The sequence below is a fragment of the Phyllostomus discolor genome, chromosome 13 (genome assembly GCF_004126475.2).
Source record: "Phyllostomus discolor isolate MPI-MPIP mPhyDis1 chromosome 13, mPhyDis1.pri.v3, whole genome shotgun sequence".
Lineage (NCBI taxonomy): Eukaryota > Metazoa > Chordata > Mammalia > Chiroptera > Phyllostomidae > Phyllostomus > Phyllostomus discolor.
In genome coordinates, this window is record NC_040915.2 from 182,031 (window position 1) to 202,483 (window position 20,453).

The 20,453-nt window shown below is 46.4% G+C and overlaps 1 protein-coding gene and 1 long non-coding RNA gene across 2 annotated transcripts in view; both read right to left on the reverse strand.

The window, feature by feature from the left end:
• The window catches only part of INSR (insulin receptor), a 162,493-nt gene extending 150,221 nt beyond the window's left edge, over nt 1-12,272 (reverse strand). The window contains 1 exon segment of the mRNA XM_028527452.2: nt 11,729-12,272. Within this exon segment, the coding sequence (XP_028383253.1) occupies nt 11,729-11,828 (100 nt within the window). The 5' untranslated portion in view covers nt 11,829-12,272.
• LOC118498012 lies at nt 295-8,936 on the reverse strand. Its single transcript, XR_004900534.1, has 3 exons — nt 8,924-8,936; nt 1,831-1,836; nt 295-928 (listed from the first exon to the last, which is right to left on the reverse strand). It is a non-coding gene; the product is annotated as an uncharacterized LOC118498012 (long non-coding RNA).
• Nucleotides 12,273-20,453: the final 8,181 nt, after the last annotated feature.

Consider the following 20,453-nt stretch of genomic DNA (forward strand, 5'->3'; position numbering starts at 1 on the left):
GGATTTCTTCTGGAAGGGATGAAATGTTCTAAAATTGACTGTGGTGATGGCTGTAAAACTCTGTGCTTAGAACCACTCCGTGTACTTAGAACCACTGAATTATACACTTTAAATAGGTGAATTGCATGCTATTGAATTATAGCTCCATAAAGCTGTTATAAAAAAGATTAAATGACTATGATTACAAGGGACAATAAAACACTGCCCTTTTTTCAATTTCCAATGACTTTAACTCAACACATTAAAGCCATATGTGTCCCTATCAGTCTAAGACAATAGACATATTTACTGTATCAGTCTAAGACAATAGACATATTTACTGTTGGGGCAGAAATTCCCCGGAGGAAGTCAGAAATGGTGCCAGAAATGGGGGCCTCCGCTGGCTTTTGACGCCCCTGGTTGGAAACCAAGGACCCTTCAAGTTCTTAGTAAGTGCTACCTGGCTAATCGCCACTCCACACACAGGTGGGGAAGGATGAGGAGAAGCAGGAGGAGGAGGATCCTGGAGACGGCTAATGTTTTCTGAGCAACTTGTATGGAAAGCTCATGGCCCCTGCTCTGGAGCACATTCTCTCTTGTAGAATTCTGAACGTCATCCCCAGAGGAGATGTCCTGTCCACAATGCACACGGGCCATCGGAAGAGGTGCCGATAAGATTGCAATCCTGTATCAAATGCAAAGTCTGTGCTGTAGCTGCTGTGGTGCGGTTTTACCATATTCATTTTTCCCAAGATATACCGAATGAGAAAGCAGGTGCCCTAAACTTCAGTAAACAATGCAAGAGTTGCCGTGCCGTGACAACTGGGGAGAGCTGGGTAAGGAGAACCTCCCTCACTCGCTCCTTCGCTCCTTCAGCAAATATCTGCTGAGGATCTGCTAAGTGCCAGTCGCTGCTGCAAGTGCTAGAAGTTCTAGAGGGCACAGGAGACTAGCAGTCGCTATTAACTACCGAAATCAACTTGAAGTATAACTGAGGAGGACTCCATAGAGGAGCACTCCATGATCTACAAGACTTCACAAAAACGAACTCTTTGACTTGGTCTGGGACAATTAAGGAGGGCTTCCCAGAGGATGTGATGCCAGGACTAAAACCTAAACAAACAGTGCAGTAAGAATTAATCAGTTCTGCCTACTTCACTGGAAGGTCAAGGTCGATGGCAAATAATAGCTTGTCCCTCTAGATGACCAGTGTGTAGAAGCTCCAGCAGCAACACCTGATAAAAATATGTGAGCCACATATGGTGTTTTAAATTTTCTCTAAAAAGGTAAAAAGAAACATGAAATTCAATATATTTTCTTTACTCCAGTGTATCCAAAAACCTCACTTCAACATGTAAACAATACTAAGGAAACATTAATGAGATACTCCACAGGATTTTTTTTCACAGTATGCCTCTAAAATGCCATTGCATTTTACACATCCAACATGTCTCAATTCAGATGCCACATTTCATGAGAAACTCTCGATCTGCATCAGCAGATTTCACAAAGTGCACCACTGAAAATGCAAGTCCACATGCCCAAGGTGGCCCAAACATCGGGAGAGTTTACCAATACCAGAATCAAGAACTGATTTTTTTGAAATTTAAATAAATGCAAGTTAAATAAAACTTTATGTTTACATTTAAATAAATTAAAGTTAAATAAAAGAAAAATTTCAGCCGAGCTGGCCACAATTCCAAGAGCCCCCAGTGTGGATAGTGGCACCACCCTGGACAGTGCAAACGCAGAACTGTCCATCGACATGGAATTTTCTGCCAGGACCTGCTGGTCTGAATTTCCCCCACTGCAAGAGGAAGCTGGGAATTTTCCAGAAAAGACTGGCATGACAGCTGTCTTCAAAAGTGTCCCCTGTCCCCTGGTTTTCTCTCCACCGTGAGAGCAGCAAAAGAGAAGGCTAAGGGGGCAGACACAGAGATATCTAGAAGATTCTGGAAATCCTCTACAAGGCCAGGAGTGTCACATTTTCCTGCTTTCAATCAGGAATGTTCTCATTCCCCAGAAGCAGCGTTCTTAAAATGCTCCCCAGGAACCTATTCTGGGGTCACATGTTCCTCTCTGCATTCTTTCCAGTCTTAACACGGCTCCCTCCAAAGGTCAGGGCTCCACACCAACAAGCCTGGGTACAGGGGTCGGGCCACCACCTGTTCTGGTTTGGGGGCACCACAGAAACGCAACAGACCAGGCTTCCCACCCTGGCACTGGCACCTGCCAGCTCTGTGGCCTGAGTCACAGCCTCAGCTGCTACGAGCCTCAGTTTCCTCACCTGTAAACACAGACAGCAGCATGATCAAAGCTGTGAGGAGGGGAAGAGACATGTGGTCTGGATATACACCCGTGTTCTCTCCCCTCCAAACCACAGATTCCCAGATGTATTACCTTCAGAGATTAGGACTTGGACACACTGCATTGTTAGATGCCCTTAAGATTCTCTGCCCGCCTGGAAGACTGGCCCTCAAAATTGACTTCCATAAAGGAGACACGGGCAGCTGCAGCAGATGGCAGGTTCTGGAACTGCAAGTCAGCCATGTGAAAATCACTCCTTTATTCATTCAAGAAATATTTCCTGGGCATCATGCTGGGCACGGGCACTGTGGAGGCAGGAGAGGTGGAGGCCTTACAGCTCCCGAGACTCCTGTTCTGGCAGTCAGCTGTGGGCAGACATGTAACACGAGCCTTGTGCTCGGTCATCCAACCCACCTGATCCATTCGGCCCAAGACCGAAACAACACAGCTGTCCATCAAAAGAGGACCTGTCAAACCAATGATGATCCTTCCACAGGATGCAGCATTAGCATCACCTGACAGCCTGTTAGACAAGCAAATTCTCAGGCCCTACTCCAGACCTCCTGACTCAGAAACTCTGGGGCTGGGGGGCCCCAGGACCTGCATTTTACAATGCCCTCCAGGTGACCTTGATTCATGATCTGGTCCAAGAACCAATGATAGAATGCAGGGGTCAACAAACGTTTCCTATAAGGGGCCAAACAGCAAATGTTTTTGGTTTTGTGGGCAATGCCATCTCAGTTACTTCTTAACTCTTCGTGGCACTAAAACCATGACAACAGGTGACGTGTGTGCTCCAAGTAAACTTTATTTAGAAACACTGCAATTCAAATTTTATATAATTTACATGTGTCACCAAATCATAGCCGGGATATTTTTTATATTTTGTTTTTTTAGAGAGAGGAGAAAGAGGAGGGAAACATCAGTATGAGAGAGAAACATTGATTGGTTGCCTCTTGTACATGCCCAACCAGGGACCAGACCCTGAACCCTGGCATGCGCCCTGACCGGGAATCAAACCGGCGACCTTTCGCTTTGTGGGATGACACTCTGCCAACTGAGCCACACCGGTCAGGGCCACAGATAGTTTTCTCAACCATTTAAAAGTGTGAACACCATTCTCAGCTCAGGGGCTGTACAAAAGCAGGTGGCACACCACATCTGGCCCACAGCTGTTATGTACCGACCTCTGGTAGGATGGAATACTACACAGCTACAAAAAAGAGCAAGGAAGCTCCTAATGAGTAATATGGAAAGATATCCAGGATATGATCTTAATAGTAAAGAACAAGATGACCAGCCCCGGCTGGTGTGGCTCAGTGGATTGAGCACTGGTTTGTGGACTGAAAGGTCCCCAGTTTGATTCCCAGTCAGGGCACATGCCTGGGTTGTGGTCCAGATCCCCAGTTGGGGACATGAGACAGGCAACCAATCTCTGTTTCTCTTGCACACTGATGTTTCTCTCCCTCTCCTTCTCCTTCCCCTCTCTCTAAAAATAAATAAAATCTTTAAAAAAAATAATCAGTCTGTGTGATATGCTATTACTTATGTGGATTACATATATAAGCATGTCTGCTAATATATGCAAACAGTAGTCTCTAGAAGGGTAAACATGTCCCAAAAAAGGAAACTGCAATGCTGGTTGTCTCTGGGGAGAGGAAATGAGTAGCCAGAGGACCAGAAGGGTCCTGGAGCACATCTCTGACATACAGACCAATGCTTATGGAGACCCAGAGGGCTACTCCCAGTCTGTGCTGAAAGGGAAAGAGAAGGGGTGGGCGATGAGGCCAGGGAGGAATGGAAGACCTCTGACCAGCTTCTGGGAGGAAGAAGAAGGTGGCTGTGGATGAAAAGGAGGGAGAAGAATGTCTGGAGCACAGAAAAACTCAAGTAAAAATGCAGATGCACACAGAACAGGGAGCCCCAGGAGCTGCTGCCACGCGCTTCAGTGAGGCTGCATGCAGCTGCAGCCAGACCCAGTACCAGGGGGAGGGACTGAGCCAGAGGCCAGGGAGGGACCCCAGGAGGTCGCAGAAGCATCACTCTGGCAGCAGAGTGGAGAAGGGGCTGAATGGGGCATGCTGGCACCACCACTGCACAGGACAGGGCATAGGGACCGTCTCAGGAGTGGGCAAAGAAGGGAAAGATCACAGAGGTGCTGGGGAATTAGAATCACTGGGTCTTGGTCTCCAGGGAGGTGGAGGAGAGGAAGGAGAAGTGAGGGAGGTCATTAATGAACCTGGAGAGGCTGGGACAGGACCAGTTAGGGGTAGCAAGGACAACAGGCTCAGTTTGGGGTGTGTTGAGTGTGTGATGGCTTGGGGGTCCTCACAGATGTGGGGTGGATGTGGGACGTTGGAAAGGTGTGGGTCTGGAACTTGTGGAAAGGGGCGATTGAGTGCTAGCGGGAATGGTGACAATAGGTGATACAACGAGGAGGAGACAGGGCAACTGAGAGGAGAAAAGGATGAGAGAGAAGGTTGGGAGGGCACAATGTTTAGGGACAGGGAACTAGAAAGGGGGCCAGAGACCCGAAGCCACCCTGACACCAACACCTCTGATATCTGAAAACCGCAGAAAACCTGGGTGCACCCAAGTTAACTCCTCCAGTCAGCACCGTAGGTTTCAACATCCCATATCGCACCCCAGGATCCCAAGGAGTCCCACCTCCTCGTTTACACTGGGGATGCAGAGTGCCAGAGGAGACAGGAAGGAGAGCCAGGAGAAGTGGCGGCAGATGGCTCTGACACGATGCCCCCGGGTACACCTGGGAAGGAATACCTCAACACACCTCCCTTCTCTGGCCTTCTGCAAGGGAGAACACATCTTTGAAAACAGGCTGGCAACAAGGACCCCTGGCAAGGCCCCCAGAACACAGTGCAGCCGCACTGTCTTTCTCCCTCGTGACCAAGCACCACTTCTCCCACCCCATCAAGGATGCAGGGGTTGGGAAGCACCTGTGTTTCCACATTCCCAAAAGAGCATGCAAGAGAAGCAAGCATTTCCTGGGAACTCAAAACACAGGTGATTGTACAACCATGACGTCATACCCTTAAGAAACTGGAAGAAAAACCCAGATTGGAAATCAAATTTAAATCCTCGCAAGTCTGGCTTAAACTCCAACTGGAACTCCTATCCCATCGGCATTTGGCAACACAGAACAATGCAGCTTGCTCTATTGGAAGTAAAATGTTTAGAAAATTCCAAAAGTCACTGGGGCAACCCCCTACAAGACCAGGGTCTACCAAACAAAGGGCGACCCTGCTCGAAACACTTTACCTAATATACACTGTGGAGTCAGCACCAAATAAGGAGTGTTGTCGACACCTGAGCAGCATGGGCGCTCCTCCAGAGGCCTGCCGCAGCCTTCTCGCCCTGTCGGGCGCTGGACAGCACGTGAGTGCTGTGCATGGCAGCCGCTTTACACAACAAAATCACCACCAAGAAGCACAAAAATTAGGAAAACATAGCAGTCAATATACCACAAAAAGGACCCTTGTTTAAATTCTTGAGGACTGTATGAATCCACACGAGGAAAGCTGAAGCCAGAAAGCAGACCCAGCAGCAACTGATTGCAGCTGGGACTCCCACGGCAAATTTTTCAGTGCCTTGTCTGAAAGTGACCACAAAGCTGCTCTGAATATTGATTATAGAGTTACAAATAAATTCTATCAAATAGTGAATTCAAAATATGGAATCCAGGAACAATGAGGATCTAATAGGTCCTTAAGTTAAAATTGTCAACTCTAAGACTATTAAGCCAATTATAAGATATTTTTTAAAGTCTGGAGAAAATGGGGGATGAAGAGATTAGTGTTGTGGGGGTGGGGAGTGAGGGGCAGGGACCTGTAGGATGAATGGGGGCCCAAGGCAGATGGGCCACGAGGGAAGAGACTGCTGTGCATCCTGATTGTGGGGACAGACACACAACACTCTGCACCGTTTGTTGAAACTAAAAACTGCAACAACAAAAAAAAGAGAGTCAATTTTATTGTATGACTATTTAAAAAACTTTTAAAGATACATCTGAAATTAAGTACTTGTTTTTTCCTCCCTATACTTTTCTATTTTTTTGCAATAAAAATGCTCCAAGGAGGACATACAGAAGGCCCAGAGACATATGAAAGGATGCTCAGCATCACTAGCCATCAGAGAAATGCAAATTACAAATACAATGAGATACCACTACACACCAGTCAGAATGGCCATCATAAACAAATCAACAAACAAGTGCTGGCGAGGTTGTGGAGGAAAGGAAACCCTAATACACTGTTTGGAATGCAGACCGGTACAGCCACTATGGAAGACAGTATGGAATTTCCTCAGAAAACTAAAAATAGAACTGCCTTTTGACCCAGCAATCCCACTGCTGGGATTATATCCTAAGAACCCTGAAACACCAATTCAAGAGAACCTATGCACCCCAATATTCATAGCTGCACAATTTACAATAGGTAAGTGCTATAAACAGCCTAAGTGTCCATTGGCAAGTGAGCAGATCAAAAAACTATGGTACATTTACACAATGGAATTCTACTCAGCAGAAAGAAAGAAGGAGCTCCTACCCTTTGCAACAACATGGATGGAACTGGAGAGCCTAATGCTAAGTGAAATAAGCCAGGCAGTGAAAGACAAATACTATATGACCTCACCTATAAATGGAAACTAATCAACAAAACAAGCAAGCAAGCAAAATACAACCAGGGACACTGAGATAAAGAACAAACTGACAGTAACCAGAGAGGAGGGAGGAAAGGGATAATGGGGGAAAACAGGGAAAATGCTATCAAGGACCATGTATAAAGGACCCATGGACAAAGCCAAATTGGGAAAGATCAAGGGTGGGTGGCGGGGATGGCTGCGGCAATGGGGATTGGTGGGGGGAAAATGAAGACAACTGTACTTGAACAATAAAAAAATAAAAGATATTTGTTTAAAAAATTCATTACTTGTTATTCTACATTTTAAAAAACATAAGTATAGTCCGACTGCAAAACATAAACCAAGCCACCTGTTACTTATTTTTAATAGAAATTAACACAAGGAATCTTAAGAGAAAAGCTCATGGCAGATGCCACTTTCTTTTAGGCTTTAGAGGCAGAGCCAACAGCACAGAATCCTCCTGCAATAATAGCTAACGAGGGGACACCACCGTTACTTTCTCACCATCAGACCCATTCATTCAGCACAGCAAATGTATCCACTCATCTAATAGGGTTTGCTCTGTAGAGAAAATGACACTGCGTCCCCAGGTGTTTCACATGACTGGATTCATCTACACTGACCCAGGGACCACAGGAGCTGCTGGCCAGGCATGCACTCGTGATCCTCAAGGAGCTGGTTCTAAATCAACAGTCAGCAAACTTTCTCTGTAAGGAGCCAAAGGGTAAACTTTTGCAGGCCATGCGTTTGCAATAGCCTCTATGTGGGAGAACAATAGCAGCAGCAAGTGATGCATAAATGATGAGTATGGCCACTACCAATAAAACTTTACTTATAAAAACAAATGTGAATAGGTAGGATTTGGCCCTCCCATTTCAGTTTGCTGGTTCTTGTTCTAGATGAAAGAGTTTGACTATATATATAAGTTTAAAGTCGGCTGAGAAAGGGTCAGGGTAAGGACTGACCCACTGTGAAGAGCACTGACATCTTAGCCCAAAAGGGGACAGAGGCCCTGGCCGGTGTGGCTTAGTAGATTGAGTGCCAGCCTCGAAACCAAAGGGTTGCCCCTTGGATTCCCACCAGGTCCCCAGTAGGGGGCACAGGAGAGGCAACCACACATTGATGTTTCTCTCCCCCTCCCCTCTCTAAAAATAAATAAATAAAATCTTTTTTAAAAGAAGGGGAGAAACAAGGGGGGCAGAAGAGGGGAAGAGAGAGGACCAGGAGAAGCCAGTTGCAGGTGAAAACCTTCCAGGAGCCTGTGCCTTCCAGGAGAGAGCGGGCAGTGGCACTGAGAGGTCAACTGGGGTGAGGCTGCAGGGAATATCGAAACTGGGAGGTGAGGAATTACCATCTCTGGAGCCATCAGCAAAGCAATGGAGACACAAGCCAGATGCCAGGGGCAGAGCAGTGGGTGAAAGGTTACACAGCAACTGTGGTGAGGAGCAGCAAGAAGGAGATGGGGGTGAGGAGGGATTTCGGGGCAAGGCCAGACGTGGGTGGTGAGTAATGGAGTTCAGGGGAAGATGGGCAGATGGCGATCCCTGAACAAACAGGGGAGAGAGCAGGGACCCAGGTGGGTAAATGCACTAGATGAGAAGTTATCTCCTTGAATGCAGGGACTCTCAGTTGGAGACAATGTCTGCAGGCACTGTTGGCTGTCTTGACTGGGGTGAGGGAGGTGCTACTGGCATCTAGTGGGTGGAGACCAGGAACGCTGCTCAACATCTTATAACCCACAACCAACAGAACCCAAACCCAAATGTCAAGGTCACTGAGAGTGAGAAGTAGTGGTCTAATCAAAAAAAGATGAAAGTCAGTGATGGAAAGGGTAAGGTGGGGACCCCAGGAGGCTCATGCCAATGACCTCTATGAGTGAGGTGGTCAGGGACAAGGGGCAGGTCTCCCAGGGAAGTAAAGGTTAGGAATCACACCAAGAAGGTGACCGAACAGGTGGACACTCTGCTCCTAGGACCCTGGAGCGCACACAAGAAGACACAACAGCCCTGGCTGGTGTGGCTCAGTGGATTGAGTGCCAGCCTGTAAACCAAAAAATTGCCAGTTCAACTCCCAGTCAGGGCACATGCCTGGGTGTGGGCTGGTCCCCACTTGGGGGTTGGGGGTATATGAGAGGCAACAAATTGATGCATCTCTCTCACAGATTGATGTTTCTCTTCCTCTCTTTCTCCCTTCCATCCCCTCTCTCTAAAAGTAAATAAATAAAATCTTGAAAAAAAAAAAAAAAACCCTGGCTGGTGTGGCTCAGTGGATTGAGTGATGGCCTGCGAATCAGGAGGGTCACCAGTTTGACTCCCAGTCAGAGCACATGCCTGGGGTTGTGGGCTAGGTCCCCGGGCAGGGGGCACATGAAAAGCAAACACACACTGATGTTTCCCTCTCTCTCCCTTCCTCCCCCTTTCTCTAAAATTAAATCTTCAAAATCCCCATAAAAAGAGAGAGAGGACACAACAAAAACATCTCACACTGCCTTGAGAAATAGGGGGATCTGAAAGCAAGTGTCCCACACCAATTAGCCAAGTCACTGGACTCCCCAAAGCTCTTCTCTGACTTGACAGTGCCCACGGGTAATCTCGGGCCAGAGCCAGATAACCCAAGGAGAAGGCCACTGCCCAGTTTAGCAAAGCAACAGGGACTCCACGGAAGATGAACTCGGGCTGAAGACAACTCCGAGAAAAAGTCCCTCCTTCCTTAAAAATCACATTGCTTGCCCCCACTCCCCACCCAAGCCAGAATGCCCTACTCCGTGACTTTAGAGATTAATGATCTGTAAAGTTCCCCCCCTCCCCAAACCTCCCAGGGGCACCCTATCTTATTCACTTGATAGGATTTTGTTAACTATTACTGCAGGGCTAGGGTACAGAGTCCCAGACCCAAGGGAAGAGCTGCTCGGTAAGAAGACAGTGTGCCGAGACCAGGCTGGGTGGGGTTCCGATCCCAGCTCCGCCTCCAACTGGCTCTGTAGCCAGTTTCCTCACCTTCTGGAAAATGGGCAATAAACCGTACTACCTCACCGGGTGGTAGTGAGGATTAACTGGAAGTACATATGCAAACCATATAGAACAGCACCCATCTCGTATCTGCTATTGTTAGTAGTTCAGCATTGTCTGAAGAATAAAGGAGTACCAGTGGGAGCACGAGGTAGGAGCCAAATCAAGAACAAATATTTAGCGAACACCTACTAGGTGCCAGGCACAGTTCCAGGCTCTGGGAATGCAGCCGTGAAGGAAACAAACATAAGCCTCTGCCATTGTGGAAACTTTATACACGTAAAGAAGGGGTAACGCCATCCACTGACCCCTATAAGCCCAGGCACAAATCCACAATTAATTACCGTAGTCCCAAGAAACAGCCGCAGGGAGTCGCGCATGCGCGCGCACAGACACAAAGCCAGCGGTAGGTCTAAGAATGCATCTTAGATTTTCTTAACAAGAACCCAAACCGACTGCCACCTTTCACTGAATGCCTACGGTACACCAGGCACTCAAGGGCCTCGACACACTGTGTAGTTGGAAGTGGCGCTCATCGGACTTCCTTCCGTCCCAGGGCCTGTGCGCGCCTTCCCTTGGGCCTCGTTCCCCATCGCGGACTTCAGGAGCTTCGGTCCCTTCCCAAGTCCTTCATCATCAAGACTGATTTCCTTTCATGGACAAATCTGAAGGAACCCAACAGGTATGTTTAAAGTGGGGCCTCAGACCCCCTGGGGAAACACACCAGCTATATCCTCTGATTCTCCAGCCACTGTCCCACCAGCATAAAGTCTTGCTGGGGCTGGGGGTTTGCCTCGGCCTGCTGCCAGCACAGGGATGCCCAGGAAGGACTAGGTGGACTGAGAGGCTCACCCACGGTTACAGACCTCCTGGGGCCGACAGGAAGCCCTTCCATGCAGGGCAGAGCTGTGGCAGAACGGTGAGCAGGGAGACACAGGACATGAAGCCTTACACAGAGAGGTCCAAGTCCTCCCTCCAGCACTGACTTTCAGGCAAGTAAGTTGTGTCTGTTCCTGGAGCCTGTTTACTCCTCTTCGAAATGGGTGAACAGCACTGTCTGCCTCCAGAGGCCACTGGGAGAATCCAGAGATAAGGTGACCCAGCGCAGTGGCATTTGGAGAGACGCTGATTATAATAAACCTGGTAACAACAGTCACTGCTCCTACTAGTACTACCGTGCTGTTGCCACAGCACTGGAGTTTGCCTCTGGACATCTGGAGACAGGAGCCAAAAGTGTAAACATGGACCTGAAGTTCCAGGTGGCCAAGGGCCTAGATCTCTGGAAGAGGGGGGTATGCTACAATTTACCACCCTGGCAGTACCACCTACCAGCAGGGACCCCAAAGGACCCCCAGTCCGTCCCTCTAGACTCTGGCTGCAAACTGCGTGTACCCAGGGCACAGGGTTATCAGAGGCCGCCCAGACCAAGGGATCTCACCATTTAAAGGCGACCCAGAGAGGACTGAGTTGGGCTACGAGAGGGCCTGGCATGGATCAGAGGCGCGCTAGCAAGAGGTGCCCGCGGCAACGCGGGGTGAGGACTGGGGGAAGGTTCCTCCAGTCTGGGATCCGCACAGGGGCTCAGAGCCGGGAGCCCAGACAGGCAAAGGCCAAGGTCAGAGGCTTCCTGCCCCTGCAGAGCCCAAGCAACGACCCCGTCCACCCGCCCTCCACCGAGGAGGACTCTGAGTCCCCAACTGCGGCTCCATTTTGGTAAGGGGTCCCCTCCCCACCACGCTGCTTCCCACCCAATCCCGAAACCCCAGACTTACCCTCTCCGGGATACAGGTGGCCCGCGGCGCCCACCAGCAGCGCAGCCACCGCCACAAGCAACGGCGTGGCCGCCGCCCCCCGTCTGCCCGCAGCGCCCATGGCTGCAGGAGCGCTGAGTCCCGGCGGATCAGAGCAGGCGGCGTCTGACCGCTGGGGTCATGCTCCGAGGTGGCTGCCTGGGAGGCGCCGTGAATTCTCTTCCACACCGGCAGCCCACGGGCCGCGGATCCCGCCGGGTGAGGGCCCTTGATTTAGTCCCCACAGAGGGGCGCGCGGCCTCAGCCACTACAAATCCAGCGGCGCGGCCCCAACCCCAGGCCACTGAGGCCCGGAATCCGTTCAGTGATCTCAGGGCCCGGATACCCGCGCTGCCCCCTGGGCCTCTTGGCTCTTGGCCCCGAACACTCTGGGCCACGATCTGCGGACGCCTGAACAAACAGACACGCGGACAGAAGGACAGACGGGGACCTAGGCTGGCGGGTAGCGGGCGGCGGGAGCAGGAGCCGCTCGACCCGTAAACAACGTAGCGCGTCAGCTGGGCCCAGTGCAGGCGGCGAGAAAAGGCGGCCCGGATCCAAACTCGGAAGGGACTCGGCGCCTAAGGAGGGGCCTGGGAGGGGTTGAGAGAGGCCCGGCAGAGGGAGGTGCAGTCCCTCCCCTCCACTCAGCCTTGAGCTCTCCGGCTCCGGTGCTGGAGGCCCTCGTCACGCAGTAGCGTAGGGGATACCCCAGATCCCTGCCCAGACTGAGTGCCCAGTCTGAGAGCGTGGGGGCGCCCCTGATGCCCAACCCATTTTGCTATATTGTTCTTCATGGCCTTTGGGGCATTCCTTTTGATTTTTTAAAAATATTGCATTAAGTCCTGGCCAGGTCGCTCAGTTGGTTAGAAGGTCAAGGTTGCATGTTGATACCAGGTCAGCACATACAAAAAGCAATCGATGGATGCATAAATAAGTGGAACAAATTAATCTCTCTCTCTCTCTTCCCCCTCTCTCCCTCTCTTTCCTCTTGCCTCTTCTCCCTTTCTCTAAAATCAATGAATAAAATTTTTAATACTACATTAAAGTATGATTCATCTTGGTCACTTGGATTTTTGGTACTCCCTTAAGTGTCCTCTCAGCCCAGCCAATGTCTGGTCCTAGAGCCCCCTACCCCACCTGAGAGGATGGGCCCCATGTTCCGTCGACCCCCACCCCCACTCTCTCCCAGCCTCACAGCAGGCCCCTGATGTGCACAGCCCCTGCCCTCAACAAGCTCCAGGCCCCAGTTCTGTGGGTGGCCTGTCATTCAAGTTGGAAAAATAACATCTGGGAGAATGTGCAGAATCTCACCAAAGTGAGACAACCAGGCTCTAGACATCCTGGGTACCCAGCAGGTGAACACCAAATTTTCAATTGGCAGACCTGAACTCCCTGTGTGCCTGAATATCGAGTAAATGTCATTCACAAATAGATCATGATGATGGTCAGCTCACCTTATGAGGGAGGTAAGGCACCTTTAGTATAGGAGACCAGACAGAAGGAAAAATCTGGCTCCCTCAGGCCTCACTTCCTATGTGACCTTGAACCACTGACTTCACTCTCTCCGAGCCGGCCTCTCTTGCATAATGGATGTAACAATACCTGCCTGTCAGATTTGGTGAGCTGCTGGAGAAGCAGAGCATGAGAAGCCAACCAGCACAGCTCTAGGCCCAAGGCCTGCCTTTTTAGATTGCCAGGACCCTGGCCGGCTGTTCCTGTAAGGCACTGAACCTATTCCTGCCTCCAGGCCTTTGCCCTTGTGGTTCCCCTGCCTGTATCCAGTGAGCCTTCCCAGACCACACTTTGTAAATGCTCCTCCCCTCATCCCTTTGTTCCCTTCCCTGCTGTTCACATCACACCTGTATCTCCACCTGAATTTTTTGTTTGTTCTGCATGTGTGTATGTTCTCCCCTCCCTGTAAAGGCAGAAACCTCATCTATCTTGTTCACTGTTTTATACCCAGTGCCTGATATTTCTGTTGCTTAATAAATATTTGTTGAATGAAAGAATCAACATTCAATAAGTAATGGAGATTTACAGTAAGCAAAATAACATGATCCATTTCCTTGTGGATTCACAGTCTAGTGGGGGAAGAGCACCATTCATTAAACAACCATAGGGGGTGAGGGGTTCCTCCAAGGAAGTGATTTTGAACTAAAATCTGAAGATGAGGAGTAAGCAGCCATGGGAAGTATCAGAGAAGTGTTCCAGGTAGAGGGGACAGCATGTGCAAAGACCCAGAGGAGGACAAACAGGTATTCTTATAACTGAAACAGGCGCCGTACCTGGAGCACAGGTACGAAAGAGGAAGTTGAATTCATGGGCTGGACAAAAAGGAGCAGAACCTCAACCACACCATGTTGAGGATTCCTGTCACACTAATCCTATAAGAAGTGGGTGGGCATTAGAGGGTTTACACAAAAGGGTTAACATAATCAGCTATCTTTCCCAATAATTTCTCTCCATTGGCAATGCGGTAAGAATGAACCCAAGGAAAAGAAATTGAAGGCCGCTGCAGTCCCAGAATTGCAACAAGTATGCCTTTGATAATGTTGTTCCCCTTCCCTCTTGTGCAAACCTACACAGAGCTGTGGGCTTCCTTGTGACCCTCGGGAGTCACAAACACCACCACAACTATAGGGACACAGCATATGCAGAAAAAGGTGTGAAAAGGGACATGCTGTCCTCTAGAAACACACACACACACACACACACACACAAGCAAGCACCTTGAAATTGAAAGTCAACCTCTGCCTTTTATTGAAATCATTGGAATAGAGATTTCCAGCCAAGATGGAGGCATAGGTAGATACACTGTGACTCCTCACACAACCAAAAGAAGGACAACAACAAACTTAAAAAGAAAAAACAACCAGAACTATTGGCAATTGAATGTTACGGAAGTCTGACAACCAAGGAGTTAAAGAAGAAATATTCATCCAGACCAGTAGGAGGGGCGGAGATGGGCAGCCAGGTGAGGTGAGAGTCCCTGGAGAGGACTCTCAGGGAGGTGGCAGGTGAGGTGGCAGCTGGTGGAGTGGATGGTCCCACATTTGCATGCAGATAAACTGGGAGGAACAACTGAGCATCAAGACAGACTACAAAACCCAGGGTTCTGGCACAGAAGAAATAAAGCCTCAAAACCTCTGACTGTAAAAATCTGTAGGGGTTGCAGCAGTGGGAGAAATTCCCAGCCTAAAAAAAAGAGTTCATTGGAAAGACCCATAGGGTCCTAGAGTCTATACAAACCCACCCACCTGGGAATCAGCATCAGAAGGACCCAATTTGCTTGTGGGTAGTGGGGGAAGTTACTGAAAGCTGGTGGAGAGCCCAGCAAGCAGCATTATTCCCTCTCTGACCCCTCCCTCACAGGCAACACCACAACACAGCCAACTGGATTGCCCCGCCCTGATGAATACCTAAGGCTCTGCCCCTTACTGTGTAGTGTAACAGGCACCCTAAGACAAAAAAAAAAAAAAGGCCCAAATGAAAGAACTAATAAAAGCTCCAGAAAATATATAACTCAGCAATGAAGAGATAGCCAACCTATCAGATGCACTGTTCAAAACACTGGTAATCAGGATGATCAAAGAAATGGTTGAGTATGGTCACAAAATAGAAGAAAGAGTGAGGGCCATACAAAGTAAATTAAAGAAAAATGTACAGGAACCAACAGTGATGGGAGGAAACTGGGACTCAAATCAATGATTTGGACCAGAAGGAAGAAATAAACATTCCACCAGAACAGAATGAAGAAAGAGGAATTCAAAAATATGAGGAGAGGCTTAGGAACCTACAAGACAACTTCAGATGTTCCAACATCCAAGTCATAGGGGGGCCAGAAGAAGAAGAGGAAGACCCAGAAATTGAAAACTTACTTGAAAAGATAATGAAGGAGAACTTCCCCAATCTGGCAAAGGAAATAGTCTTCCAGGAAGTTCAGGAAGCTCAGACAGTCCCAAGGAAGTTGGACCCAAGGAAACACACACAAGGCACATCATAATTACATCACCCAAGATTAAAGATGAGGAGAGACTCTTAAAAGCAGCAAGAGAAAAGGAGACAGTCACCTACAAAGGAATTCCCATAAACTATCAGCTGATTTCTCTAAAGAAATCATGCAGGCAAGAAGGGGCTGGAAAGAAGTATTCCAAGTCATGAAAGGTGAGGACCTATATCCAAGATTAGTGTATATTCAAGATTACTGTATCCAGCAAAGCTCCCATTTAGAATGGAAGGGCATATAAAGTGCATCCTAGATAAGGTCAAGTTAAAGGAATTCATCCCCACCAAGCCCTTATTATATGAAATGTTAAAGGAACTTATCTAAGAAAAAGATAAAAAAACTATGAACAGTAAAACAATAACAAACTCACAACTATCAAGAACTGAACATAAAAATAAAAAAAACAAACTAAGCAAACAACTAGAACAGGAACAGAATCACAGAAATGGAGATCACATGAAGGATTGTCAGCGGGGAGGGGGAGGGGAGAGAATGAGGGAAAAGGTACAAGACATAAGAAGCGTAAATAGTAGGTACAAAATAGACAGGGGGAGGTTAAGAATAGTATAGGAAATGTGGAAGCCAAAGAACTTACGTGTATGACGCATGGACATGAACTAAGGAGTGGGGGCGGAGTGGGTGGTAAGCCGGGCGGGAGAGGGTGTAGGGTGGGGGGTAATAAAGGGGAGAAATGGGAATAAAGGGGGTAATAGCATAATCAATAAATATATTTAAAAGGAAATTTAAAAAAAATAAAATCAATGGACTAGAAAAATCACCATTTGGCAATCTCCAAAATAATTAATCCAGGCAAGGACCATGAATGAATGCTAAAACTACTGTTTGGAAGTTTGAGAAGTAACAGGATATTTCCATGGTCTTCAAATAACTCTCTGCAAGATACTTGTCAATAATAAAAGAAAGGAAAAATGGTATCTTCCTGGAGGAGAAAGCTCGCAGATACCTGTTTGTGTTTTTTTGGTGTTTTGAAATGTTTTTTATTGCTGTTCAAGTACAGTTGTCCCCATTTACCCACCACCACCACCACCCTGCACCACCCATCCCCACCTCCCACCCTGGAACCTATCCCTCTTTGGCTTTGTCCATGGGTCTTTTATACATATTCCTTGATGACCTGTCCCCTTTTCCTCTGTCATCCCTGCCCCCCTCCCCTCTGGTTACTGTCAGTCTGTCCTTTATCTCAATGTCTTTGGTTATATTTTGCTTGCTTGTTTGTTTTGTTGATTAGGTTCCACTTATAGGTGAGATCATTTGGCATTTGTCTTTCACCACCTGGCTTATTTCATTTAGCATAATCCTCTCCAGTTCCATCCATACTGTTGTGAAGGGTAGGAGCTTCTTCTTTCTCTCTGCTGTGTAGAATTCCATTGTGTAAATGTACCACAGTTTTTGGTCCACTCATTTACTCATGGGCACTTAGGTGGCTTCCAAAACTTGGCTATTTTAAATTGTGCTGCTATGAACATTGGGGTGCATAGGTTCTCTCAGATTGATGTTTCAGAATTCTTAGGGAATAATCCCAGCAGTGGAATTGCTGGGTCAAAAGGCAGTTCCATTTTTAGCTTTCTGAGGAAATTCCATACTGTTTTCCAGTGGCTGCACTAGTCTGCATTCCAATCAACATTGTACTAGGGTTCCCTTTTCTCCGCAACCTCGCCAGCACTTATTGTTTATGATGGCCATTCTGACCAGTGTGAAATGGTATCTCACTGTGGCTGTAACTTGCATTTTTCTGATGCCTAGTGATGCTGAGCATCCTTTCTTATGTCTCTGGGCCCTCTGTAGACCCTCCTTGGAGAAGTGTCTGTTCAAGTCCTTTGCCTATTTTTTAATTGGGTTGTTTGTCTTCCTGGTCTGGAGTTGCTGGGGTTCTTTATATATTTTGGAGATCAAACCCTTTTCTGAGGTATCATTTGCAAATATATTTTCCTGTATGGTTGGTTCCCTTTTCGTGTTGCTGATGTTTTCTTTAGCTCTGCTGAAACTTTATTTTGATGAAGTCCCATTCGTTTACCTGTTCCTAAGGGGTAATATGTCTAGGGGACATATTAGTGAAAATATTGCTGTGTGGAATATCTGAGATTTCCCTGACTATATTCTCCTCTAGGGCTTTTATGGTATCATGGCTTATATTTAAGCCTTTCATCTGTCTTGAGTTTATTTTTGTGTATGGTGTAAGTTGGTGGTCCAGTTTCATTTTTTTTGCATGTAGCTGTCCAGATCTCCCAACACCATTTCTTGAAGAGATTATTTTTACTCCATTTTATGCTTCTGCCCCTTTTGTCGAATATTAATTGACCATAGAGACTTGGGTTTATTTATGGGCTCTCTATTCTGTTCCACTGACCTATGTGTCTGCTCTTATGCCAGTAGCAGGCTGTTTTGATTACCATGGCCTTGTAATATAGTTTTATATCAGGTATTGTGATCTCTCCTACTATGTTCTTCTTTCTCAAAGTTGCTGAGGCTTCTGGGGTCATTTATGGTTCCATATAAATTTTTGAAATGTAAGCCCAAGCTGGTGTGGCTCAGTGAATTAAGTGCCAGCCTGTGAACCAAAGGGTTGCTAGTTTGATTCCCATCAGGGCAGATGCCTGGGTTGTGGGCCAGGTCCCCGGTAGGGGGCATTTGAGAAGCAACCACACATTGATGTTTCTTTCCCTCTCTTTCTCTCTCCCTTCCCTTCTCTTTAAAAATAAACAAAATATTTTTAAAAATAAAGAAAAAAATTTTTTGCAATATTCTACATCTGTGAATTATGTAATTGGTATTAAATAGGGATTATGTTGAATCTATAAATTGCTTTGGATAGTATGGACATTTTGATGATGTTAATTCTTCCAATCCATTAACACAGTATATGCTTTCATTTATTTGTGTTCCTTATTTTCTTTCCTTAGTGTTCTGTAGTTTCTGAGTGAACGTTTTTTACCTCCTTGGTTAGGTTTATTCCTAGATTCTTTATCTTCTTATTGCTATAGCAAATGAGTTTTTTTTCCTGATTTCTGTTTCTGATATTTTGTTGTTGTTGTTGAAAAATGCCTTTGACTTATAAATATTGACTTTGTATTCCACTGTTTTGTCAAATCCATTTATTAGGTTGAGCAGGTTTTGGGTGGAGTCTATAGGGTTTTCTTTGTACACTATCATGTTGTCTGCAAACAATGACAGTTTTGCTTCCTGCTTTCCAATTTGGATACCTTTTATTTCTTTTTCTTGTCTGATTTCTATGTCTAGGACTTCCAATACTGTGTTCAATAGAAGCGGTGAAAGCGGACATCCTTGTCTTGTTCCAAATCTTAGTGGGAAAGCTTTTGGGTTTTGCCCATTAAGTATGACATTGGCTATAGGTTTCTCATATATGCCCTTTATTATGTTGAGGTATGATCTCTCTACTCCCACTTTGCTGAGAGTTTTTATCAAAAATGGGTGCTGTACTTTCTCAAGTGCTTTTTCCACATCTATTAATAAGATCATGTGATTTTTGTCTTTCCTTTTGTTTTTGTGATTTATTACTTTTATTGATTTGCAAATATTGTACCATCCTTGCATCCCTGGGATGAATCCTGCTTGATCATGGTATATGATCTTTTTAATGTATGGTTGGATGCAGTTTGCCAATATTTTGCTGAAGATTTTAGCATCTATGTTCATCAGTGATATTGGCCTGTAGTTTTCTTTCATTCTTGTGTCTTTTTTTGGTTTGGGGATGAGATGATGCTGGCTTCATATAAAGAGTTTGGGAGTCTCCCCACTTGTTGGATTTTTTGGAATAGTCTGTGAAAGATAGGGGCGAGCTCTTCCTTAAATGTTTTGTAAAATGCTCCTGTGAAACCATCTAGTCCAGGGCTTTTCTGTACTGGGAGTTTTTTGATTACTGCTTCAAATTCACCAGCTGTTATCAGTCTGCTCAGGCTTTCTCCTCCTTCTTCATTCAGTTTTGGAAGATTACATTTTTCTAGAAATTTGTCCATTTCTCCCAGGTTTTCAAATTTCTTGGCACATAGTTGTTCATAGTAATTTCTTACACTCCTTTGTATTTCTGTGGTATCAGTTGTAATCTCTCCTCTCTCATTTCTGATTTTGTTTATTGGGTGCTCTCTCCTTTTTCTTGATGGGTCTGCTTAAAGGCTGTCGATTTAGTTTATCTTTTCAAAGAACCAGCTCCTGGTTATTGATCCTTAGAATTGTTCTTTTAGTCTTGATGTTGTTTAATTCTGCTATGATCTTGGTTATTTCCTTACTTTACAATCTCTAGACTTTGTTGTTGTTCCTCCAGTTCTTGCAGATGTAGCGTCAGGTTGTTTATTTGAAATATTTCTATCTTTTTTAGGTAGGCCTGTATCACTGTGAACTTCCCTCTCAGGACTGCCTTCTCTGTGTCCCATAAGTTGGACTGTTGTGTGTTCGTTTTTATTTGTTTCCAGAATTTTTTTATTTCTTCCTTTATCTCATTATTAACCCACTCATTGTTTAATAGCATGCTATTTAATCTTCAAGAATTTAAGTGGTTTTGAGTTTTATTCCTTGAGGTTGGTTTCTAGTTTCAGACCCTTGTGGTCAGAGAAAATGCTTGGTATGATTTCAATTTTCTTGAATTTGTTGAGGCTTGTTTTGTGTCCTATCATGTGGTCTATCTTTGAAAATATTCCATGTGTATTTGAAAAGAATGTATAT